This window comes from Falco peregrinus, chromosome 8 (assembly GCF_023634155.1).
Source record: "Falco peregrinus isolate bFalPer1 chromosome 8, bFalPer1.pri, whole genome shotgun sequence".
Lineage (NCBI taxonomy): Eukaryota > Metazoa > Chordata > Aves > Falconiformes > Falconidae > Falco > Falco peregrinus.
In genome coordinates, this window is record NC_073728.1 from 65766912 (window position 1) to 65793148 (window position 26237).

Below are 26237 nucleotides of genomic sequence, written 5' to 3' on the forward strand. Positions count from 1 at the left end.
CAACTGAGATGCAGTATTCATACTGTAGTATCAAGAGAAATATTGTACATGAGCAAAGGTGATACACACCGCTTGTATTACAGCTGTTGCATACACACATGTACTTATCTGACCTTCATGTAGCATCATATTTCTAGTGCTACTGAGCTGGTCTCATCCTGTTCTATTCTGCCTAGTAGATTATTTCTATTTAATCCATTAATCTATTTAATCCATTCATTTACTTCATGCTGATATGGCATATCAGAGCATCAGTAAGGGGGTAAGACGACTGAATCAGCTCTGTTCAGCCTCAGGCAACCTTGCTGACTCCAGCTGTGTGCATGTCGGTCATGGCGATGCAAGGTCAAAGCAAGCTCTTCTGCACACCCCACCACACGCTGCTTTGCCACGCAATGAAATGCCACGGTAATTATGAATTCTTTCAAAGACTTTATGGAATTAAGAGCCACAGAGAAAGGGAGAAACCAAAAACCAGAGACCAGAGAGAAATGAGTTTTCAAGTCTTACTTGAAGCCTCAAACTACCAGTGAGCTGCCAAGATTGGGAAGTGAAGATTGCTGGGAAAGGCCAGGCCACCCAGACAGGGCAGTCAAGGGACTCAAGGTCTAGGAAAAGCTTATGCAAATAAAGACAGCTTTCGATGAGGTCCTAAACTAATGGGGAATCAAGTGGCTACAGAAAAAGGAGAGGGAAATGGTGGGGAGGGGAAGCGAAAGGAGTTCTTCTATGCTCTTCCATGCAATAGGCACAAATGGCCTGGAGGATTTGTTTCCACAGAGCAGGGCAAGTCCTCCTGGTTTGCAAACTAATGCATCTGAATTCAACTGGCTCTAGCCGTGCACTGACACCCACTTACCCCCACCACTCGGCACTGCTTCCTCCCAGCTCCCAAAGAAGATTAAGATAAATCACCTTGTAGGCCAATGGCCATCTGGCTACACAGCAGGATGTAAAACCCAAAAGCTCGGTAAAATTAAATAGATAGTGGCCAAAAGCAGACCTCACTATAGCACTGCAAGTTTCTTTCAGGCTATCATAAGTACAGACAGGAAGCAGAGGTATATAGGTTTTCAGAGTCAGGAATTGCATCCGGACCGCATTCATTTTGTGTCCTTATAGGAAGCTCCTGTAACAAGGACTGCATGGCAAAAAGCCACTCTCTGAATCAATTTTTAGTGTAGCTGGTGAGACAAGCGGTTCACTACAGACATGGTTTTAATGAGAGCTAAAGCAGAGTCAGATGTCTGAACATACCAGTGGCAGTCCCAGTCAGAGGCGTATGTGAAAATAATTGCCACCAGACAGTTTCGAAGCACTGCTATGTAAGCAGCCTTCAGCCAAGGGTCCCAGCACACTCCCCAAATCTGGGGGAGGAGAGTCTACAGAGCAGACAAGGAGGATTGTTCTCATTTTTAAGACAGACCATCAAAATGGTAGAGGTACTAAAAGATAAGAAACTTAGCCAAAGCCTCCTCAGCTGATTAAACGCCAGTGTCGTACTCATCTGGTGAAAACGCACAGGGAGAAACTTGGCATTTGGTGTCTTTGTCAGTCTTACTACGCTTTGGCAAACACTGAGCTGCTTCGGAGAGGGAGGACCGATGCGCGGGTTGCAGTCATTACCAGCATAAGAAACAAACAACTTTCCAAAGCAGCACAGGCATCCCGGGGCCAGGCTAGGAACCGACATGGGAGGCAACTGTGGGAGCTGCCACCAACCAGTGGACATACTGGCTTTCTCAAAGCCACCAGCCTCCAGCACCCCGAGCGTGGGCATCCAGCTAGGGATCAGCCTAGGGGCTGCAGCACGTCCTGCCAGGCTGCACCATGGGGCTGCAGCCCACCCTCCAGGCTGAGCATCACCCCATCAGCCCAGTGCCCGATAGAATGAGATGCTCCCCTCCAACACGTATACCCATCTCGGATTAAGCCCAGGAAAATAATCTGTCTGTATGCCAGCAGCGGTCACCGCAGGCAGCCCTATGCTGCCTGCAGGCCAGCCTGGTCCTGCCCACACCCCTGCTAATGTGGGCCCTTGATGAGGCTGTGCACAACTAACCACAGGCAGCATCCGGGGCTCAGGGGACACAAACAGCCTGGCAGTGAAGAGCCCAGGTGCAGCACCATCGCCCAGACAGCTCACACCTCAGGAAACCCCGAAGAGGCATTTAGGACCCCTGACCTGGGATCCATTGCAAGCTTGGCAGCTAAAGACCAGGATTAGACAATACAAATAACCCTGGGAAAGTCATGGACACACTTGACTTGAGCTCTTACCATCTTTAAAGAACCACCATTACTTTTCAGGATGATGCAGTGTAAGGCACATCCCTGTGAAGATTTCTGGCTTACAGCATGTAAGATGGCAAAGTCATGGTTTGACAAGTGCTTCTTTCTGAAGCTGTCATTACTTCACCAATCCTGCCTCTCACCCCCATCCCTAAGGTTTTCCCTGGTTTTGCATCACCCCTCACCAAAGTTCAGAAGACTGTTATTTTAACATGTTTCTTGAGCCAAATCACCACACACTCTGCTGGCAGAGACAGAGGTTGTGTGCATGGAACATGCAGAGCAGTGACAGTTCATGGCCAGGGTAGGACAGAGTTGAGCAAGTACTGTTCTCTGTGCCTCAAAAAACCCCTCATTTTGCCCCTCTGTAAAATGGAGAAAAGACAGAGCTGTTCTACACAGACTTCATACCCAGCTGGGGCATTAGCCATACCATCCTTCACGAGCATAAGGCACAGCAATTTAACTGCGAGGAAGTTAACACCTATGGGATGAGATGGATGCACAGTTGATGATGAGGACAAACAGGGAAGGGAGAAGCCACAACGGAGAGAGCAGACAGGAGGAAGAGACTGTTTTGTGCAAGGGCTGAAAATGGGTGTGAGGAACATCATGCGCAAATTATACCTATTATTGTGAGAAAAATACTTCTACTCAAGATTAAAATGCCCTATCTGAGGCAGCATAAAAATGAACGATTTATTAACCATCAACCTGGGCTGGGCTCCTGTGGATCAATGACTTTGGGGGAAGGAGGGAAGGGATCAGAGTTTTGAGTATTGCAATTATGGCAATTCAAACCTACTGGAAAATGGCTCAATTAAGGGTTTTGAAACAGAGCCAGGACCAGGTGCAACTGCTCCTCTAGCAAGAAAAACAAGTGCTTTCTTGACTCAAGTCTTTGATTGCCTGAACTACAATAAAACCAGCTTTTATATTTTTAGGGGCTCTTGTTGACAATCCTGATTAGGCAGGACATCCTTACTCTTTATATTTTTTACTCCAGTTTCCCTTTGGAAAAGGCATGTTCATCCTTCACGTCCTGGTCCAGAAAGGAGAGCTGGTTGGCCCAAGATGCCACCTGCACTCGTTGGCTCTGACAAGCAAAAGGAGCCAGCCCAGGGGCATGCCAGCAACCCCTGCACCACTGCTGCAGTCTGGGGACACCTGGGTGCAGGGCGGGCAGGAGGGGATGCACCCTGAAATGTTGAGAGAACTTCTTGGCATTGCTCTCCACGACCCCAAGTCCCACCACCAAGTTTCTGCACCAGCTCCCTGCTGGGTGCCAGATACAGCTCCTCCCTGGGGCCACCCTGCGGTCCCCAGGCCAAGCTCTGTCACCCCACACCCCTGGCCCAGGGGAGCACACTTCAGCCCAGTGTCCCCAGCACCGGCGGCTCAGCATCTCCTGCTAACCCACCAAAGTCTGCGCACCACACAGCACTGCCACCTTCTCGGGGTCTGGCTTGGTAAGAAATACTTACTGCCTTCACTTTGGTTGTCCTTGTTCGAGTTGTAGACCTGGAAAACACAAGAGGAAAGTCTTATGAAGATACTGGCTCCACCTGGGAAGGGACTGCTGACACATCTGGTGTCACCCTGACTGGTCTCTGCTGTCAGGAGGACCTGCCTCGACCTCCCCCAGCAGCAAGGTCCCCAAAGACCACCACAGCCTTCTGCATTCCAAATGCCAGGCTGCCACAGCTTTGGAGTTGTATTAAAATAACAACTAGCACAGTTCTTAAAACGAGAGAATGCAAACGGGATGGACTAGGTGAAAACAGAAGCTAAAGGGGCTTTTAAACAGGACGAAGGTGAGGTCAGACTAGATGACCTAATTTAAAGGTTCCTTCCAACCCAAACTGTTCTATGGTTCCTTGCCTCTATGCTCTTTTCAAAGACGCCCATAAAGAATATAAACTTAGAGCAAAGCAGACAATTCCCTTTACATCTTACAGGCATTGCAGTAACATCTGGTAGGTGCAACTCAGGCAAGGAGTACAAAGCCACCCTCACTCACAAGTACTTACAGACTGAATAAATGAGTTGGGGGAAGAGTAAGAGCGCAAAAGAAATGTCAATTTAGAGAGGACTCGAAATGCAGAAGAATGAGGCAATGTATGCAGCACTGCCCGTGACACAGCCACCCTCTGAGTCAACACCGGGGCTTCACCACAAGACTCTCCTGTCTTCAAATACTGGTGCTCTTCCTCCTGTCCTGATCATTACTACAGCTTGGTTACTTTAGATTAATGTTCCAGTGGATACAATAAAGAGGGAGAAAACAATGGTAGAAGGTTTCAATCACAGTTTGAGGATGATTTGAAAGCCTAGCATTATTAAAACTGCAGCTGTAAGAAGATCAGCCTTCGGACAGGTTGTATTTCTCTAGCTCAACTGAGTAAAATGTTTTAAAATAATCCTTCATCAAGCCAGAGCCCCAACAGAAACACACACACCAGCACTCCATCAGTATCAGAAGCTGGAGCTGAGTGTGGCAGCATCCATTAAAACAGGGGAAAAAAGGCTTGTGTAGGCTGCTAAACAAAGCCAGCGGTGTGCACACCCTTCCTCTGCTGGAAACAAAGCTGGGAGCCCCCTTCCACAGGGAACTGATTTAATCACATGCTACCTCCAGAAATAGCAAGCGGCAAAGGGAAGTTTCCAAGGGCGATGTTGATAGCAACACACAAGGCAGCAACAGCAGACACATCCAAGGGGAGTGGGGAGGAGAGGCTCTGACCTGCAATCAAGCAGGCAAGTGTTTCTCGACCTTTCCCACCACAGGCTCCCAGTTAATGACATTAACACTAAGGGCAGAGATTTAGAAGCTGCCCTTGGGCGCAAGGGCCTGTGTGCTTCCAGTGGGATCCCTGCTGTCGGGATTTTCCCCTAGAGCTCCAGCAGAAGCTGACAGTATAACGTTCTCAAAGAATGGGTGCCAGCTGCAGCCAGGCATGCACGCTGCTGACCACAGCAGACCTTGCCACCGCATTCACCCTGGGAGCTCCAACACCAGCTCAATATCCCCATTACCCAAATTGCCCCACCCCAAAAAGGCTATGTGTCACATAGCACATCACTGTTAGGCCACCTAAACAGATGCCTTTCTTGGAGGTCATCAAAACACACACTATACAGGCTATTCCTGTGTTCTCCTGGCCTATCGGCCATGGTGCCAGCCTTGGAGAGCCACTGAACTGCAGCTCCAAGGGCATCTCTGTGGTAGCAAAGCAGACGTGAGCAGCTCTCACCCAGCACACTAGCTGCACGTGCCAGCTGGGGCAGTGAGTTGAATGAGGGAACTTAGTCAGCATTAAAGAATGAAATAACCTTGTTCATTTGTCTCCTGGTTTACTTTAATGGAGGGAGACCTTTCCCTCGATGCCACGCACCACAAGACCACAGCAGTGCTGGTACCAGCCAGGTGGCAGAGGGATAGCTTGCATCAGCTCTGCCCCCCAGGACACATTCAGGGAATCACAGATGTAACAGTGTACCCCAAAACTGGGGGTTTGGACAGAGACTCACCCCTCCACACTAACTCCCACTCTTCCCGAAACACTTCCCAAGGAGCAACCTCCCTCTCCCCCTCTTAGGGCATCTAGCTATGCAATGCAAGTCCAAGTAGAGATTTTTGTTTGCAGGATAAAATCTATCAACCCACATCTGGAAACTGAGGAATGATTCAGCAGCAAAACCAGCTGTAGTCAGCAAGCAAATTTTCATTCAGGAACAGTGTTTATATCAAGAAAATAAAAGAAGTGAAAAGAGGAAAGGAAACCAACAGCAGGCTCCTCTGCCACTGGTGCTGCCTAGTAGCCCCAGCTATGCAGTCAACCTTCCCTAAAGAAGTTTTTCCTCACCAACTTCAGTACCTCTGTTGAGGACCCATTGTGGGGACCAGGGACACACCTTCAGATAACTCTTATTCAAAGGCTTGCACACGCATGGCCCTACCTCAGGATCCCACGCAGACTTCCCACCCTGTACTCTGTCCTGGTTCACCCCAGACGTACAGACTAACACAATACACAATACAAGGGTGACTTGGCTCCTACAGCCTCGATCTCCAGTTACAGCTGGGTTACCACCCCAGGGGCCCACCCCATCAGCACCCTGCTTTGCCCTGGGCTGTGGTCCCAGCCCAGCTGCTGCCCTTGCTGAGCACACCCCAGATCCTGTCCTTGGGACATGAAAGTATTTCCATTCTTATGGGTCAGCCCAGGTTTCAGCCACTTGCTCTGGCACCTGATGTGCTTCCTGGTACAGATCTGCTATCCTTCTCCCAAGGGTTTTCTCTGTTCCCTGGGCCTAAAGGACCAGTCACGGAGCTCAAGTTATAGTGTGCAGCACTCACCTACAGGAAAAAAACGCATCTGCCTGCACATTCATTCTTTCAGTTTGGTTACATTCAACAGTACAGAGATTGTTAATCATCAGAGACTGTTCTTTAAAAGAGAGGAAAAGGACAGACAAGGGAAAACAATGTGCTTATGCCTTTAATTGTGAAGTAGGCACACAGTGAAAAGGAAATTTCATGCAGAGGTCAACTATGCAACCATAAAACAAGGAGATACTGGCATCCTGCATCCATCTTATTAAGGACAAACCTTTTATCCATTGTCAGTGTGTTAATCCATTAACACCACTCTACAACATCAGGGTTTTAACCAAGCTCCAATTCTGTAATATAATTTCCTTTTCCAAGAAAAACATTACTTCTAAAAAGGAATTATTTTCCTATACTGCCTCAAGCCTTTTGAAGGGTGAGATATTTTTAGGGTAAGAGAAAGTTTCCAGGTTTGAAGGAAGGTCTACTGTATAAGAGGGCCAAGAGCAAAGCTCTTCCAGTGACCTAAGGGCCATCATCTGCCCCACTGTCAGAAATGTGCCCTATGGGGAGCCAGACTGGACTGGCCCAGCCCACACAGACCCCTCGGGCTCTTGTCATGGCTAAGGACGTTCCTGTCCAGCCTGGCTTTACAGGTATTAATATTCCACTTTTTCCAAAATAGCTTTGATAATATGCAAGGCTTAACACTCAAGGACACATTTTGAGATTAAGCCTCATATGCAAGTCAGTCAGCCAATAAACAAACCTTCCTCCCTGTGAAAGGGTGCTGAATTTTAAAGAGGTTCTTACTATTCTTTATACCCAAGTCTCCATTGATTACTGATAAAAAGTTACAGATTGTTCAGACAGGAACATGCTTCCTCTGCACTGTCCTCCCTGTAACTCCACCACACTGTTACACTGTCAATTCATCTTCACAGCACTACAGAAAATTATAAATCCAATTACTTCTACAAGGGACGGAGGCAATGGAGGCCCTAGGCTCCCTGGCACTCCCCATGCACAGCGTGCTCTCCAAGCTGTCTGATCCTGGTGACTGCAACCCAGTCCAGAACAAAAAACCTCAGCATATAGAAAAACGCAGCACAGCTGAAAAGACCTCCAGTAATCCACAGAGCTACTGGGTTGCTGGACCTGTGTTGAGACAACAAAGATCTCTGAAGCTCTCTGTACAGAACTGCTCTTCTAGCAGAAGCTGTGAAGCCACCCCTGACCCTCCAAGTCTTCCTGGCAGCCCAAGCCTACTGCTGCTCATGGTCCTTGGGCAGAACCACTGGTCTGTGGATGCAGCCAGCGTGGTGACCATGGCTGTTTCTCCTCCTCTGTGCTCAAATCCAGCGTAGGCAACCATCCCAACTACCTGCCAACCATGCAGAGCCTTTGGCTGGAAGAGTCTTCCTCAGGTTCAGGGCTGCCCACCCGTGCTGGCTGCACAGCAGCACAGCTGCTCTGCCAGGGCACAGGACCAAAGGGACCATGAGCCTGTGGAGAGGGAAACACCTCACTTTGTTGTGTTAAGGAACCAAACCAGTTGTGAAACAGTTGCAGTATCTCCTTAGCAATGCCCTCTGAGCTACCTCAGGCACGTAGACGGGCATTGTCAGGGGCTGCACAGGACACAGGGGAATGGCATGTCTGGGGTGGACCCACAGCTGCAGCTACATCTGTCCCAGGAGAGATGGACACCAGGCTGGGAGCACACAACCTTCAGAAACCTCTTCTAAAACTCTCCTCCAAACAACTGCCAAGTGCCAGATTTGAAGAGAGAGGCAGATATATTTTTCCCTCTCCCCAGATCCTCTCTCCTGCACATCTGTGCACAATTGCTGCACTAAGGTTTGCTGCAGGATGCTGTGCAGGTGAGCACTGGGTGCTGGGGCTCAGCATGAGATGCAGCACCAAAGCATGGGGCTCTGAAGCTTGTGCCAGCCCCGTGCAAAGGGCCAGCGTGGCTACACCTTGCAGGGTGACAGCATTTAACTGACAGCACATGTAAGGTTTGCTGAGAACAGGAAGGGGAGAGGCAGGTAGCTCGGCAGACATGCAGATCCCCCAGCACAGAGCCAGATGATAAAATACCATAAAACACATATATTTTTATACACACACCCACACCCCATTTTCCTGTTGTTAACATACAACCTAAACCCAGGAAGCTTCTCAAAGTAAAAGCTTTTTTCACTTTTCAGTATTAGTCACTGACAAAGGGTAGGAAATTTGAAAGAAGAAATTATTTGCTGAGAAGTGAAGGGCCTGTGTCCCACACACCACATGTGGGAACAGGCTCAGTTATAAAACTCACAAAACTGGGGCTAGTGATTAACTTGGAGACAAATCCCTACTACCCTGCAGCACTGCAATTGTTTTAACACCATGCTCTCACTAATTATTCCCATTTGAATGTATCTTCTGAGCCAAAATATCTTCACTAGGAAGTTTCAGAAGTGATGTGTAAAGAATATATATATATATATAAATGTACTACTAAATTTGCAGACCTTGACGCCTTGAATTTTGTTTTCTAAATTCATACTGTAGATGCTCAAGTATCATGCACAAAACCAGTTAGTATCTTTTTTTAGTGGAAGCTACTGCTGTTTGATTTCTGTGGAATCACTGGTGTTTGGAGGCTTAAACAAGGCCTTTACAACCTATTATTGAAAGTTCTGAGATTCATCTGTAAGCAATCCAGAAGCATAAATTTTATAAGAGCACAACAGAAATTGCAATTCATTATTATTTTGACACTTGCATTATGCTCAGTTATTAACTCAAACACAGAATCATCAAATGGTTTGGTCGGAAGGGACCTTAAATATCATCCAGTTCGACCCCTTGCCGTGGGCAGGGACACCTTCCACTGGCCCAGGCTGCTCAGAGTTCTGTCTAGCCTGGCCTTGGGCACTGCCAGGGACAGGGCACCCACAGCTGCCCTGGGCAGCCTAGGCCAGCACCTCACCACCTTCAATGTTTAAGATAATTTATCAAAGAACAAGTTCTTCCTGGTGAAATATCTCACTAAATAGACACTGAGTTCTGCAGATGAAATGGCTTTATAGAGATGATTAAGAGGCCTGTGATGTCCAAGCATGTGCTAGCTAGAACAGAGTACCCAGGAAACAATGCCAAGCCACCGTGCTCCCTCACTGTCAGCAGGACGAGCCGGAGGGTGACATCCTCACTTACATCCTACCTGCAACCACAGCTGACTGCTTTCTCAACTCATGTCTCCAGCACCACGTGGACCAAAGTACAGGCAGAAGTAGTAATGCAGGCTGCTGTACTCCAGTTCCCCCCTCAAACTTCAGTTCTGTCATTACTACATATAAACACCTATGCTGGAGCTGTGGTTAATATAAACATAAACTGTGGGTTTTCATAATCAAAAATCCAATAGCCACCATCCATAGCATAAAATACTTCTACAGCCACCATTCACAGCCTGATGCCATCTTCTGCTTGCACACAGATAAACTAAGAAGAATCCATCAGTTTTCCAACCTGTTTCTAAGTAAGTTGCACCCATGAGCTTGCGAAGAGAAAACAGGCACATGCGGGTTGTCTGGGATGAAACTGGACTGGGGGAAAAGAAAAGGAAGTAGCTGGGGTTTGGAGGAGGAACTAAAAGATGATAAGTAATTTTATGTTTACTTCCTCATTTCAGGGTTCACACGGGCTGCCCATGATGTCTACTAACCTCCACAATAAATTAACTGTGCTTTTATATGGCAATTGTATGCACGCACACATCCTTTATATGAATACACTACATTTCACACACAAAGCAGTTTTTTATTTAAAATTCAAAATGGCCCAACCTAAGCTGTATCCTTTGGAGGTTGCACAGTGTTCAGCACAGCTCCCAAAATCTTTCAGGTTCCAACATTGGCATGAAATTCTGCCCAAATGGCTAAAATCTAGAGGAAAGAATTGTCTGGCTTCTCAGAGGTGGGAGGTGGTGGTGATTTATAGAAAGCCCTAAGCAACAACAGGGCCAGCAGTCCTGTTTGCAGCCACAGACAGAGGGATCTCTGACAAGGAACACACCATTTCACCTAGTCCACGCCTCGGCATGGAAGATTACACCTTCCACTCTTTTTACTAGTGCTAGGACCTACCCTTCAACCCAGAGCTTTCCATTTAGACTAAAACTACTGTCAAAATGGGCCAGTCCTGCCAGATTTCCTTGGTCTCCCTGGAGGAGAGCAATGTTTTTAAAGCCCTGAGCAATAGGAGGAAATGCTGCAGTGTTATGCAATTTCCGTGTGATTCATATCCAGAAATCCTCAAAACAACCATGAACGAGTTTTTCAACCTTCAGCTCAGAAGATGCACAAGCCAAAAGAGTATAAATAGAAATCATTATATTCCTTCAGAACTGGTAGTCCAAATGGCTTGCCAGTCACCCAAGGACAGGTTGTGAAGACACAGGCAGGAGGAGCACAGACATTTTACATGGGTGTTTTGCAACCTTTTTATAAACAAAAAGGGAAAACGGGCAAAAAACAGCACACGGACTGGAGTCCAGTCACTGAGATTGACTCAGATGGTGGTAGGCTGGGTGGTGTCTCCAGCACCCTGAACACCCTGAAGCTGCAAAGCAGCTGCTACACAAGGGCTTGTTCAGCCCAGCAGTGGAAACCGGATGCTGGGGCTCTTACACATCCCTTTTCCTACCCGTTCAGTTGCCCTACATGAGAGGAAGAACAGAAGATCCACTTGGAACAAGTCTTTTCTCTTAATGTCTTTTTCACATGGACACCAATGATGCACCTGATGTCTTTCCTGCAGCCCAGATCCTAAAGACCTCATCCCCTTCAGAGCACAACAGAAACTGAAACACATGAAGATCAGTCCTGGAGAATTTGTTTCCAGTCTTACACAAGGAGCTGGAAGCCTAAGAAGCAGCAACCATTAAAGAAAAGGTTTATGAAAACTATTCTGCAATGCCTGTACAAAATCCCTTCAGGATGATATTGTGGAGTGCTCAGATGCTCTTAGGAGAATGCCAGAGAAGACTAACTCTTGCGTTCATTTAAAGCTTTGGCAGCACACAAAAATCCCCTCTGATGAACTGCAGCAAAGGTGCTGCAAGTGGCAACAAACAGATTTTGCGTGGAGATCTTGGGTAACTCAAAGTGGTTTCAAGGGAGCAAAACTTCAATGAATTACTGAGCACAGTCAGTTTAAATGATAATAAGGCATTATTTTGTTTCTACTGTTTTTACCACCAAATACTCCATTATTTCCACAGCAATTTAAGAGAAAAAGGAAGTGAAAGAATAGCATTTTCAAGCTTAATTTTAGCAAATACGGGTGGCACGTTTTCTCTGACTGTGAAGACTGAGTTACCTCTTCACTTCCTCAGACTGCTGTCAGATGCAAGCACTTTCAGGGACTTCTGAGAAAGGCCAGTCTGTGAATTACCCGTGTCTTCTGGCCAGGCACATTAGTGCTCACTTTCCTTTTCACATGGCTATGGCTGCATTTCTGTCTTTTCCATGTTACTGCCAAAACTGGCCTTCATGAAGACAGGCAGCCTACAGTCCTCCTACCTCCCCCTTGTTCAGTCACACAGACCATGAGCACCTTTCCCTGGGGAGTGACATCAGAGAAGCTGGCTCCTTGGCTTTGCTTTCCCATGCCGTGGGAGGATAGAGAGAAGGTGATGCCCTGCAGATGGATGGCAGCTCGCCCTGGGGAGCCCCAGAAGTTGCTCTGAAAACCTGACACTCCCCAGGCGAGTGTTTCCATTGCCAGGAACACTTTGTACATCATTTTGCTGCTCTTGCTGTCCCAGTGATGCTTCTGCTCTGCCATTTCACTTGCCCCTGTACAGGCAGGCAGGGCCACCAGCAGGTATCAGCACCACAAAGCACTCCAAATGTCCCACGCCCTTGTGCCTGCCTGTCCATGGGAGGTTGTGGTGCCCTTGCTCAGTGCCATGAGCAACAGCATGATGTGGTGGTTTCACAGCTGTCCTCAGTTTATCTAACACCATCCTGCAGCTGAAGGGAACCATCTCACCCTCCACACACTCACAGCCATGCTCTCCCACCACTGCTAGCAAAGACAGAGGCAGCACTGGCAGAGCTGCACAGGGAGTCCAATCCAGCTGAAAATTAACCCAGCAAGCCAGTTATTAATATTATTATTACTTGACAGTGTGCAGCCAGATCAGGTTCATAGTGTGGGCACGCAAAGACTTGGTCCAGCACCAGAGAAAGAGAGAATGAACAGCCAAGGACAGAGAGGTGGGTAGGCTCCCCACTTCCCACAGCTGCCCAGACATGGATTGAACTGTGTATGGAAGCACACACTGAGCCAGCCCTGACCCCTGGAGATTGAGAGTACCTCTCCAGCACTGCTGTTGTACCCAAAACCTGCCTACTGATGCCCAGAGCTTACATGATTAGATGCAACACCACGACAGCCCTAAAAGGCAGGGACTATTTGCTTGGGTGCAGGCTCCCAGCAGGCTGCTCAGCCCCATCTCTGCAGACAGCCATACCCCGTGGCATGCACAGGAATGGCCAGAGCCTCTGGCGACCTGGTGCTCCTTTCACAACATGGTGTAGACACGCCTGGGGAGGGGAGAGCACCACATACCTGCACCCTGCAGCAACAGGGAAGGGGGAAAGAGGAGGGAAGGAGCAAAGGAAGAAAAAGGAAAGAGCAAGATCGGCACAGGTCCATACCACACCAGGCAGGATCCTCTACACCTGACACCCAAGCAAGCTTGGCACACCATTACAGAGCTGCTATGTTGGGATCCCAGCAAAGCACAGAGCAAGAAAGCTCATGTAGAAAAGAGCGTACTTCCTTGTTAAAAGCAGGACACCTGGCAAACTTGATGAAATCAGCCCTTGTTTCTGGCTCTGCCTTATCAAAGCTGTTCTATTTTTGTCCGAGAGCCAGGTTTTCATACTACAAGCAGGATTTTCGGAGCTAGACTACACTGTGTTGTGGCCAGAAATAACCTTCCTTGCTCTCTGAGCCAAAACGATACAGATACAAGTAAGACTGTTCCCAGCCCACATCCCTGCAAACCTCCCTGTGGGGGGCGGGGAATTAAAAATAGGCCGTGCTTCCCCAGTGAAAGACTTGGCAGGGCAGCAGAAACCCACTGTGAAATGCTGGTTTATGTCATTCAAACAAGGGCTGTTCATTTGGAAGAGGGTGGCCCAGGGTCCCTGGCAGCAAGCTCCTTCCTTCCTTCCTTCCCAACCTACTGTTCAGTGCTGAACTAATGCATCGCAGTCTGAGCCACGCCCCCTACCTCGCTTCCCTCTTTCTCTCTCCCTCTCCTTCCCTCCAGCATAAATTTCAGCTCAGAACTTGCAACAATGCCTGAGCCTGATTAAAAGAAAAGAAAATACCAAAAATGAAGCATCTGGGGGCTTGAATCCTCTACACAGGTCTTGCCCTTCTGTCTCTCCAAGCTGAACTAAATGATGGTTCTAATTAAAAACAAGCCCATGTTTTATTACAAGTGCAGGCATTCCCAAGAGCCTCCAAAGCCGAAGCCAACCGGGATACCTGCCAACCATCTGGACTGCTTAGCTCAGCGCAGTTATATAACCTGCTGTGTTTGTCACCCAAGGAAAAAATTACCTTGGTCAAACTATCCACCTACCATGTCTAAATGTTAAAAGGAAATCAAGCAGCAGACACTTTGCGGGGTAGGCAGAAGCGACAGGGAACCAAGCATGTCAGATATACAGAAGTCTCTAGAATAATGTAACTAAAGGTCAACTGCTTTAGAAAAATACATTTCTGGAATAACTAAAGCACTTAAAGTTTCACAGAGCAGCATTTTTGAGCAAGTCCTGCAGAGCAGATACGGCCAGATCAAGTGACTGATGAAAAGTGAAACTTCTACTAGTTTAACAGCTTTCCCTAAGTTTCCTAGGGTGCTTGAGCAACAACTTGCACATCCTGCTCTGCCAACTATCTGCACTGGAGTCCAGCCAGCTTCTCACTCTCCCTCTCTCCTGCAAGCACACACGCCCTTCCTCCTTTCAACATTTACTGACGAACAAGGAGTCTGAACACATCAAAACCAACCTAATTTTAAATGACAGTGTCATCTTTATTTTTAAAATAACTGTAACACAGACATGCCTTGCATTCCTCGTCTGTGAAAAGAAGTTTTGCACTGCCTAGTTGTTCTGAACAATGGCTGGTGGTTTAATGCCAAGACTGTGACATCTTCGAGGCAAGACCAGTTTTAATCCTCAGTTTGCACAGCCGCTCGTGAGGGACGAGCAGCGCAGACCATTGCAAGGACCTCAAAGCTCTGGGAAAGTCGGCAGAAAGGGGACCACAATCCCACTGGCACCAATCCTGCCCTTCACCCCCAGAGACCTGTGCAAGCCCAGGGCAGCTGCAGAGGGGGTTCCTTGGAGCAGTCCTGGGATGTAGCACAGGGCTCATTAGTGCCCCTTTGCCTCCCTGGTGCTGGGAGCCAGCCTGACAGAGATTTAAATGTTCTCAGTGCCCTCTTCAAAACTGCAGCAGGACATTTACCGCTTCCCAGACATGACCTGAAATTCCACAATGCTAATAACCTCCCTGGGAAACTATGCACCCCCAGCATGTACACAGCACCATGAGCACGCTCAGCACTCATGAGTAGCATTTCTACCACATGGCATCCAACAAATGCTGGCTGAGAGGCAGCACGGGGCATGGCCACCAGGCACACTGCTGCAGCCTGAGCCCAGCGCAGAAGCTGCCTTTCCTGACAGTGCCATGCCCACAGCCTGCCTGCTCCAGCCAGAGCCCAGCCCAGCTCCCCAGCTCCACAAGGGCACAGCGCTGCAGAGGGTCTGCCAAGAACAGCAAACCGAGAGTGGCACAGGACAGATACCAGAAGTACAGAAATAAGATTATTAAAATGGAGTTTCAAAGGTCAGACTTTCTTCTGAGGCTGCAGCTAGGACAAGGAAAAAGCCTGGGTCAAGAACTGCGATGGGTCTGTAGCAGGACAGTAAATCACTACTTAAAATGAAATGCAAGGACCAGTAAAGGAAGAAATAAAGAGGAAAAGCTAGTTTTGCAACTGATTGTACAATGAACAATTTAATTTTTAAAGTAGAACACAATAATAGTCTATTCAAATTCGCAGAGAAGTTTGTTCTACTAACATGGAGCTATTCTCCAAACTTCTACATGTTTCTTGAATTGCCTGCTGAAATAATTCTAAACAGAGGTGATAGAAGAGCAGAGAGAAAAGGAAAGCAAACACACTGTCTTTGGTCTTTCGTTTCAATCGAGTGCTTTGTGCTTCCCTGTAGAGGCTGCCAGCACAGCTGGACACATGCAGCCAAAGGCTGGACAGCTAGGTTCACAGTAAAGCACTCTCAAGGAATTTCTTGATGCAACCACTCTGCAACCTTTTCTTAAACTAGTTCGCCTGTCCAGACTTATAATCAAGTTGCCGCATGTCAGCTGATCTATCCTGTTCCCACACACACTGCACTCGTTGCCAGCAAACTGCAATTCAAGTTCGATTAGCCACCTTTCCCCAGGGACTCTGCAAACTCAAATCACCTCTCACCACCATGCTTACCTCCTGGCCTGAACTAAAGTGAAAGAAAAGCACATGCTGCAGCAGAGTCAGTGGGTGTCCCATGCAGAAGACATGCGTTGTATGACGTCCCATGGATCAGTGACCAGACCTGCACTCCAGCCCCAAGCCTGTACTCCTCTGCAAGTTTGCTTCAGTGGATATCAGCAGCAAGACAATACCAGAGGAGACAGGCAGCTGCCAGTGCTTCCCCCACAGAACCAAGATCTTCCCCCAAAGGGACAGCGAAACCCAACTCACCTCTTGGGACCAACCATCCTAGCCTCCAACTAAAGCCCAACTTTCGTAGCAAATTTGTGCAGCACAGACCTCAGCAAAGAGTGCTATGGCAAAGCTGGCTACAGCAAAGAATGTATTAAAGAAATTGTGAGGCATTCATGCACAAGAGATGAAAATCAGAGACAGGAGCCACTGCTCTGCTCCTGGAAGTCCTCAACAAGAGAGCTAGAAGAAAGAGGTTGCAAACTTTCCAAAAGTGGGGAGGATAGCACTTTTAGCTGTGTAGAAGCAGTCCAGAGGGCTCTTTTCCCATTTTAGGATGATCTAGAATGCTTTTCTCAGTCTTTTCCTCATTATGACCCAAATAGCTTCTTAAGCAAAGGACAGAAAACTGTCAGCCTGAAGCAGCAGTGATTCTGGCTGGGTAAGTTATCAGCCACTGAAGCAGCATTTGCTGGAACCATGAATAAAAGCCTGAAGTCAAGGCTTAGGACCTCACTGGCTTAAATGCTTTGGAAACAAAACAAAAGCTTCTAAACTCAATGTAAAGTTACTATTATTTTAGGCTTAAAATAGGTTATGCAACAGGGGAGGGAGAAGAAGGGAACAGTGGTAAGAGCATGCAATACAAAAACTAACACTGAACATGACAAATTATCATTTGATCTGAAAAGCTCAGGCTGATTCTCTGAGGATCCTCTTCTGCAACCTTGTCCCCAAAAAGGACACAGAACTTTTCTGGGCAAAACTCTTGAACTGTGGGAAGCAAAAAAGCCAAGCAGGGGCTCCACTGGGTCAGGTTTTGCCACCAAGCCGGCAGTGGGACTCACCATCACTGCAGCACATGTGATGTGCCTCCACTGAGGCAGAGGTGCTGCTCTCAGAGGTAGGTCAGATGCTCGCAGGCAGTGAGAGCACAGGCAAGCCTGCAGCTTCAGTTCAGGGAGAGTTCACTAGGTCATCTGGGTTGGGGAGAAGATTAGAGGCAAAGAGAAAAAGCAAACAGTAGAAACTTAGACACTGAGAGGGGGCAGAGCAGGGAAAAATCCATTTTGTTCAGCAGAGAGAGACAGGGAGATGGAGAAGCAGCAACTGGAATGAGTCATGTCATGGAAAACAGAACTGAAAGAAAGAATTTGCCGTAAGCAAACAAACCCAGACAGGACGAAGCCCATGAAAAAACTGCACGACAAAGCATACACAAATAACCATCTTTCTCTGGAAAGCCCATAGAAACACACATCTGTGGGATCAAGCGGGTAAAAAGATCAGTGTGGAAAAGGCTGTGAAGGAAACAAGCGGAAGAGACAGGCATGGACAAAACCCTGGAGAGCACCAGAAGAGCAAACGTGATGACTACTCTGCCATCTCACCCACAGATTCTCCCTTGCAAAGAGAAAACAGCCAAAGACCACCATCTGTAGTCAAAGATATTATGGGTGAAAGTTTTTCTGCTATCTCTAATAATGCACTTTTCTCTGTGACTACCACCTTACAGCCAGTACCCGCAGAACAGAGTGCTGCTGACACTGTCAGTAACCAAAGTGGCTGGTCCTCAAGCCCTGCCCAATGCTGGTGCAGCAGCAGTCGTAAACACCACATCCTAAGCACAAATCACTGGTCCCCATCTCCATCAAAGAGGGTTTTTCAAGCTCTGCTGGGAACACTTAGCTACAGAGGTAATGGGTGCAGTACCAAAACGAATATAGAAGAAAATGACCTCTGAGGAGTCGGTCGGAAACGAAAGGAATTAAAGCGATAAAGCACATCTGCAGCTTCCAGCACGTTCCAGCACAATGTGGGGAGGTTGGGAAGGCATGTAGTTGGTGCTCAGCTGTCCCCCTGTAGTGGCACAGGTGCTGGGACTGAAGTCCTTCAAGTTAATTTGTTTTCTGAATGAGCCAAAATGACAGGAATGCTGAGGTTGAAAGCACTGGATTGAGTTCAAAAGACATCATTTCCACTGGGAAATTAATCTCTCACCATTTCGTATAATTAGACAAGTAAAATGAAAAACAATTTCAGAAAGAATTCCCAGAAGCAATATCTGAGGAGGAGGCGGGAGGCGAGGGTGCTGCGTGTTGGACAGGAATGCAAGGCTGAGCTTTGCTACAAAATCACACCACCACATTTCCAGAGCAGCAATGTCGAACAGGCTCCAGCACCACCGAACAGCTGGACCATGGCTGCAGGGCTGGGACCAGGACCACGGCAGCAGGAGCCTCAGAGGTGTTTCTGGCATGCTGCACTGGTGGCTGTCATCCCACCACCGTTGGCCTCAGCGCTGCATGGTCCATGTGGAGGAACAGCTGGAGACCCTGAAGGAGAATGCCACAGGGAGGCTCCTGCCCTGCGGCCACCAGGCCGGTGGTGAGGTGGGGGAGCTGCTGACCAGCAGCCATGCTACCAAGCCCCTGCTGCCTTGCTTCTGTTCCTTTCATCAAACCAAACCAACACCCACCGTGGGCCAGATCTGAGGAGGGTGTAGACCCCACAGCAAAGCACCCAGGCATCTGACGAAAGGACCCCAGGAAGGACATGCCAGACCCAAAGTGGAGCGGCAGGAGATGGTGGCATGGTCACCATGGAAACGCCCAGCCTCAGGGAGAGGCAAGGAATGGGGAAGGACCCCTACAGCTGGGGAGGGACAAGCTGACAGACTTTGTAAGTTTTGAAGGTCTGCACTCACCTTCCCCCAGTTTACCATGATTAAACACTGCCTTCCCCTAAAATTATCAGTTGTTCGTCTTCGGACAGCAGGAGAAGGAAGACAGAGGAACACAGGAGGGAAGCGGCTCTGATTTTGAGCTGTGGCAGGTTTTGGGGACAAAACTGGGAAATGAGCGCTTTCCCCACCTCAGGCAGCACAATCGGCCCTGGAGCACAGGAGCTGGGCGGCAAGCACGGGCAGCCCGGCTCTGGGGGGCACGTCGCTCCCCCAACCCCACAGCCCCCCAGGGCAGGTGGGCGAGGGCAGCCGCAGACACACCCAGAGCCCCCGGCTGGGGGCACAGAGGGGTGGCCGGGCCCGCGGGGGCCCAGGTCCGAGGGGCAGGCTGGTCTCAGCTCGCCACCTAGTGGAAAGTGGCCGCACGGCCCCCCCCAGCACCGCCCCGCTCCATTTGGTGCTGCCCACAGGCCCATGGCGCTGGGGGACGACCAAGAACAGCCCAAAGTCCGTTCCCAGCGCGGCGTAGGGGTGATGCCGAGCACCTGAAGTGCAGCATCGCCCACTCCCCCAGTGCCAGGGCAGCTGCCACAGCCCCACGGGGCTCAGGGTGGCCCTCGCAGCTGTGGAGCTGCGGAGGAGCTGGTCTCTGTTGAGCCAGGGCACTGCTGGGAGCCCCAAGGCAGCTGCAAAAGGAAACGGTCCTTCACACCCAAAGCAGTATATCCGATCGCCCCGAGCTCTGGCTGGCTGCAAGCAAGACCCCTCAGCACCCTGAAATGGGGCAGGGTCAGATCCCCACCGCCGAGGAAAGGCTCCAAGTTCTTGTGCAGGTTCACATGTGCTTCCACTCGACTGTCCCCCATGGCCCTCAGCCTCAGGTGGCACAACTGCTGCGCAGCCCAGTGCCCTCACATGGAGGAGCAGACATGAGGAAACCGGGGTGGGTGGGAAGTCCTAGGAAGGTTTCTAGACATCAGAGTGGTGAGGTCCTGAATCCACTTCTGAATGGGAGCAGAAACCTTATTTGCTATCCAGAGGATGGAACTTCATCACACAAGGACTAAGCCATGCGAGGGCCAAAAGGAAAGGGCCCGGTCGGACCCGTGGGAGCTCCCAAGACAAAACCCACCGACTTCTGCCATGCTGCCTTTCCATTCAGTGACCAGCCACAGGCTTCCTGAAGCACACGAGGGGCTTTGCACTTTGTTCTTGCCTTTGTGAACTTGCAGGTTATGTTAAAGAACTGAAGAGCAAGTCAGGGGAGCAGAAGGACAGGAGAAAGCACTGCTGATGCGTCTCTATTTCAGAGTCCTTCCTCCCTCCCCTGCAAGGGCAGAAGACCAGCTGCTCATCCCCAGCCTGTGGTGTGCTCAGCTGCACAGTGCTAACAAAACCAATATGAAATGCTGGCTGTATTTTTATAGACTTGTATTGCTTTAAAGAACAGAAAAGAAAAAACAAATTGAGCAAAGAGCAGCATGATGTGAATGTCAGAACAGCACTGCTCAGAGCCCATCCATATTTTATTTCCTCTGACTGGATCACAGCCTGTTGCATTTGCCATTTAACACTAACTTCTCCATCACCACTCAAAAGGTTATGAACAATGGATTAATACAGCTCAACAGGGATATACGATCTAACATTTTTCACACCCTTAACCCTCTATGTACCTTTATATTGCAAGGCTCACCTTCATGGAGAAATGTTTTCATGTCCCAAATACTTCAAGGCCCACTACCTCACTTCTGCCCTCACCGATGTGAGAATGATTTCTAAGATAACCGACCTGATCGGAAGGCAATAGTAGGAACCACTGACATCAGCATCTCTCTTGGCTGGCAAGCTTGCTGCAGATTTGGGAAGCAAAGCCACAACCTTACTAAAATGCTTACCTTCAGTTCTTTGCCACAAAGCAAACAGCCTAATTTGTGCGCCTCTTAATCCTGCAGCCTACCACAGCTGCCACTACAAGCCAAAACAACTTTTATTCTTGACTTAGGTTCCAACAAAGTTTCGGAATCACTCTGGCCTCAACCATATACATTTCCAAACTGTATCACCAGATGAGAAATACCATAGGAAACTTAACCTGAGTATCTTAACATGAATACAACTGCTCTGCTACAGAGTTTGCAGTTTCTTCTATTTCCAGCCTCTGTAACATAAAAGAAAACCCAAAGTCAACACAAAGTTTTTAGCCAAATTCATAACAAGTGGTAAGAGTTAACACTGATGATAGCTATCTGGAGACTGCTTTGACTGTAAGATAGATAATAAATCTTTTCAAGTTGCGACAAATGTCTTTGCTAATACAGCCTACATTCTATGTTCAGATCTTACTAAAATGTAATATAACAATTGGTTTTATTTTTTTAATTATAATTCAGAAACAAAGTCCAGTCCGCTTCAATCTCTCCACGGCCTGAATTTGCACATGGAATTACTGACCCCACTGTGCCAAGCTTTCCTACACTCAATATTCAAATCAAAGGAAAACCAGACATTCTTTCCAGTAGGGATTTTTTGGTTACAGAAATACAGTCAAAGCAGAGACTGGATATTCCTAGGAGTCCAAAGGTTAAATCCTCGTCTCTTGCTCAAGGAAATGTCTGCAGAGTAGGTAACATCCCCCACCCTGGTTCTTCAAGATAAAGATCCAAACAGAACAGACCAACAGCTTCACTTCTGATGAATCAAGGAGGATCACTGAGGATAAGGAGCTACCTCATCTGTCAACATGCACCATCTTCATCAGTAAAATGCCTCTTGGATCCATTTCCATACAGGCTTCATTCCCATGGCTCCTGCGCCACACCTGGAAGGCCAGGTTTAAATGCCATTAGCATTTAAGGGCCATGAGGTATTTAATTAATGTGCAGTGACAATCCTTGACATGCTGGATGAGCAAGCTACCCTAAGCTGATGGGCATGATAGGGAAGAATAAAAATATGCAGGCGGCAGCATGAAGACCTGTGTGTTTTTGAAGGAGTTCATATAACCAGATTCTGAAACAGGATAATCCAGGCAGTCCTGCATCAGTTACTTCACAGCACCTTTGACATGCAGTGGTTTACAAGCACGCAAAATCTCTGGCTGCAGCTCTGCAACACAATCTGAACAGACCTGCTCTGCTGTTGTGCCAAATCCTAGTAACACCAGCAGGTCAAAATGCAACTGGGTGACCATATTCACACAGCTCCCGTTGCAGGTGACTGGGTTTCGCACCCTTGCAATAACAGCTCCCAGAAAAGGTGAGGCAGTGGGAAGTAGGTGAGCAGGCTGATGGAGCAGAAGACTTGATTCGGACTAGGAGCAAGTATGCACATTTTGTTTCTGAAGAAATTGAAAATATTGTCTCCAGGTGCCACCAGAATGAAGGCAGGGATTAATTTAGGAGGGAACAAGACAGCTTGCATGTTGGCACTGGAAAGGCTGGTATGCCTTACACCCAAGTGTCTCCACTACAGCTGCCCCAGGGCAGGGCCACACAGGTCAAGAGCCAAGGTGGAAGAGTAGGCTGGTTCTCCTAAACAAGAGTTCTTTTTCAGCATATGACAGAAAAAGGGAGCAGAGGTTGTCCTGCACACACAGCACATATTCAGCCCTTTTTTGCCTCTGTGCCTGCCTGCACCTTCCGCAATGCCTGTACTTGGAAATAGTATGTCTGCAGGTGCAGCTGAGCATGTTTGTCCCAGAAGTACGATTTTGCTGCAGGGAGGAAATGAACATGGCAGAGAGCTGTCATCACCATCAGGGGTAGGTACAAGCTACACAGCCCACGCCCCATTAGGGAGTGAGGTTTATTCAGCTTGGAGAAGGAAAAGCTTTGTGGAGGCCTGACAGCACCCCTCCTACAGGGAAAGCATCAGAAAACCAGAGACAGGCTCCTCACAACAGTGCATGGTGGGAGGACAAGAGACAATAGGTGTAAATTCAAACAGGGGAGGTTCAGACCAGGCTAGCAGGAGGATGATCAACCAGCAGAGCTAGAGCCCAGGGAGGCTGTACATGCTCCTCCTTTGGATGCTTTCAGCACCCAACCAGATTAAGATCCTGAGCAATCCGCTCTGAACAGGAGGTTGGACTAGAAACCTCCCACAGCCCCATCCTACCTGAATTACCCAACAGATCTACGATTCCAGGCTGAGACCTGGCTGTAATCTACAATGAAATCCTTTACCTGAACTACACAGCAGCACACACACACACACAGAGCCTTCCTGACCTCCAAACCACTGCAAGTTTCAAAAGCAAATTGCTTGACTAAGCCCAGCATATGCTTTCCAGCATATCCTGAACAGCCCACATGTATCCACAACTCACCTGGCTTTAACACTTATTTCTGACAAACAAGGACCTGTTCATGGATTTGGAGAGGGGGCATCTGTTCAAATCAGTACCAGTCTGTGGCAGTGGGACCGTGCTGGGAGAGGACACCCTGCTCCCTGCATTGACTCTCCTCCGACTGCCAGAGCCTGACTCAAGCCCAAAAGCACAGACACCTACTCCAAAAAATGTACAGGCTGTCCCATAACAGCCCTGGCTGCTCTAGCTATTCACAAAGTTTCTTTTTGTACCCTGCTACGCTTCTGGCCATGCCACAGAGGCCTGCAGCCTCGTCTCACTCTGCATACAAAGGCTGCTTGGCAATGCTGCGTTTGCTGTTCATTGCTGGACAGTCGCCATGCTGAAACCAGGCAGCACCACACCAGCAACGCACAGCGCCCACACCAGGTGTTTCTCTGACAGAACCCAGTCAGAACCAGCCCAAAGCTCTTTAAGCTTGGCAGTAATGTCTGCATACGCATTAAAAAATAAAAAAAGCAGTAACCATGAGTTTTCTGAAAACCTCCATAATCCCTTCCAGAGGTGAGAAAGCCTGTACAGCTTTGGCATGGTAGGAGAAAAGACAGCGGTGAAGAAGCTATCACTGAGTATGGAGAAGAGGGGCTACACTCCTCTGCTCACACAAAATCCGCAGTTCTCTATAAGACCTAGAAACAGCTGCCAGCTGAGTTGCAGGACTCAAAGAGCCCTAGAAATCTAGAGTGTATTTTCTTCCACTGGTCTTCTTGCTATGTTTTCTTTTCAGAACAGCACAGCAGCGTGTTTGTGCTGGCCAAGCCTACCCTCCTCCTCTCCACCGCACCTTCAAGCAATCCAAGCACAGGAGATACAGTATTACCTCAAATATTTAACCAAGGGATTAAACTATTCTCTTGGCAGAAAGCACAAGCTGCCCCACGGATACAGCTCTCACACCGGCTGGCAGGCACTGCATGACAGCCTGCTTTGCAGCAAACAATCTGCCCCAGGTTACAAAAAGCTCTCCACAATTTTTTTTTCCAGTGCTTTTTTGCTAATATTTCTGCTCACCGGTTCCCGGCCATCCATCGCCTCCATCCACAGCCTTCGGTCCTCTTCTGAAAGTGCCTGCATGGTGATCACACCAGGCCTGTGGAGATAAAGGGAATGCCATAAATAAACTGCAGGATGGAAAACAGAGATGACAAAGACAAATTTCCCACAAGAGAGAATGAGGACAACCTTCTTCCTAGCCAAGCCCCAGCAGCTTGTGGCTGAGCCCAGCCTGACCTCTCCAGGAATGTCCCTGCAGGTCCTAATCACGACCGGCAAATGAGCAGAGGACACCAACAACCAATACGCATTTTCAGTGCTTTTAGTTTAAGTGAGCTGTATGCCAAATTCTTCCTCTAGCTTTCAGCCAGACAGTTCACCTGCACTTGGGCTAAGCACGTCCATGCAATGGCAGGACAAGGCATGGAAAGTAACTAAGCAAGCAGAAGGCCCACACATGCCAGCCCCCCACATCCCACCACCACCCCAAGCACTGGCTCGTGAGGGGGGACCTTCTGCTGTGTGAAGAATTTCATCCCTGACACATAAGTGCCAGCATGGCTGCATTACTTCTCTGACCACATTCTTATACTGATGTTCTATGTGGTAAGGGCAGCAATGCAATCCTGGTCCGTGTACCCCTGCCAGCAGCCTTATGGGGGGAGTGCCATGAGGAGACCCAGGGTGCTTGCTCCTGCACTGGCTGGTCTTGCCTGGCCCTCCCACCCCTAGCCATGGCACACACAATAGCCCATGAGCTGCACTGTAAATCCAGCCTCCAAAAAACAACTTTGTGTTTGCTTACTTATTTTAATGAGAAGGGGAATTAACAGGCCCAAGTGCCTCTAAACAATGCACGGGAACCAGAGGACGTCACCAGCCCAGCCTTGCCCCAGGCCCAACATCACCTCCACCACTCCTAAGTAGATCCTAAATGTACTTCTGGACTGCCCTTTTCATACAAGGAGTTAAAACTTAATTATGTAGCTCTGATAAGCATGACCACCAAGTTCATGATGGATTTAACACAGTGGAGAATATTTGCACAACTTCAGGTGCGGTTGTGTGTTTGCACAAGAGACGATCATGCCACAGAGGGTGAAAGCCAACACTGTATTCCCACAGGTCACATTGTGGGCTGACAATTCACTGCATCTTGCTTGGCTGCAAGGCTTTCCATCCCCAACATCCCAGCTTATCTTGCAGCCAGCAGATCCAGACACAAAAAGCCTAGCTAGCCCTACACCTCCTCAGCCTCACGCCTTCGGGTCCAGGTCTCCAGCCTCTGAAGGGGTGGTTGCATCCTACCCCACTGCTGTTCCCAGCAAAGCCAGCAGCAGGGCTGGGCTGCCCACTTAGCACCTGGGGGACCAGGCAGAGGCTCTGGTCTCAGTGACACAGCCAAGGTCTATTCTGTTTGGTCTAGTCATTCTGCTTCCTCCCAGGCTATTTTCAGATGCATTAGCAGGGTGCAGCAGATATTTCTGCAGGAGCAGAGTGGGCAAAAGCCCTGGCAACAGAGGAGATGCAGGCATGGCGAGTGCTGTGCAACTCAGTGTGCTCGGGGTGGTCATTGGTGTGATCTCTACAGCAATGCTCATGGGATTTCATCCATCGGAAATATGACAGCAGACAACCTCTGATGCTGCTCTTCCCGTCCATGGCAAAGCACAGCAGCTCCAGAAAGGCAGCGGCGAGCCAGGATCACCACTCGCAGGGCACCGGGCTGACAGGGCACAAGGAG

General features: G+C 48.7%; 1 protein-coding gene across 8 annotated transcripts in view; it reads right to left on the bottom strand.

The window, feature by feature from the left end:
* The window catches only part of ARHGAP26 (Rho GTPase activating protein 26), a 204711-nt gene that overhangs the window by 89846 nt on the left and 88628 nt on the right, over positions 1–26237 (bottom strand). For all 8 annotated transcript variants that reach the window (XR_008748319.1, XM_055811570.1, XM_027781305.2 and 5 more), the window contains 2 exons: positions 24512–24590; positions 3777–3813 (listed from right to left, as the gene is read on the bottom strand). Coding sequence is in view for 7 of the 8 variants with exons in the window: in XM_055811570.1 (XP_055667545.1) it covers positions 3777–3813; positions 24512–24590 (116 nt within the window). In the remaining variant the exon portion in view is untranslated. The remainder of the gene's footprint in view (positions 1–3776; positions 3814–24511; positions 24591–26237) is intronic.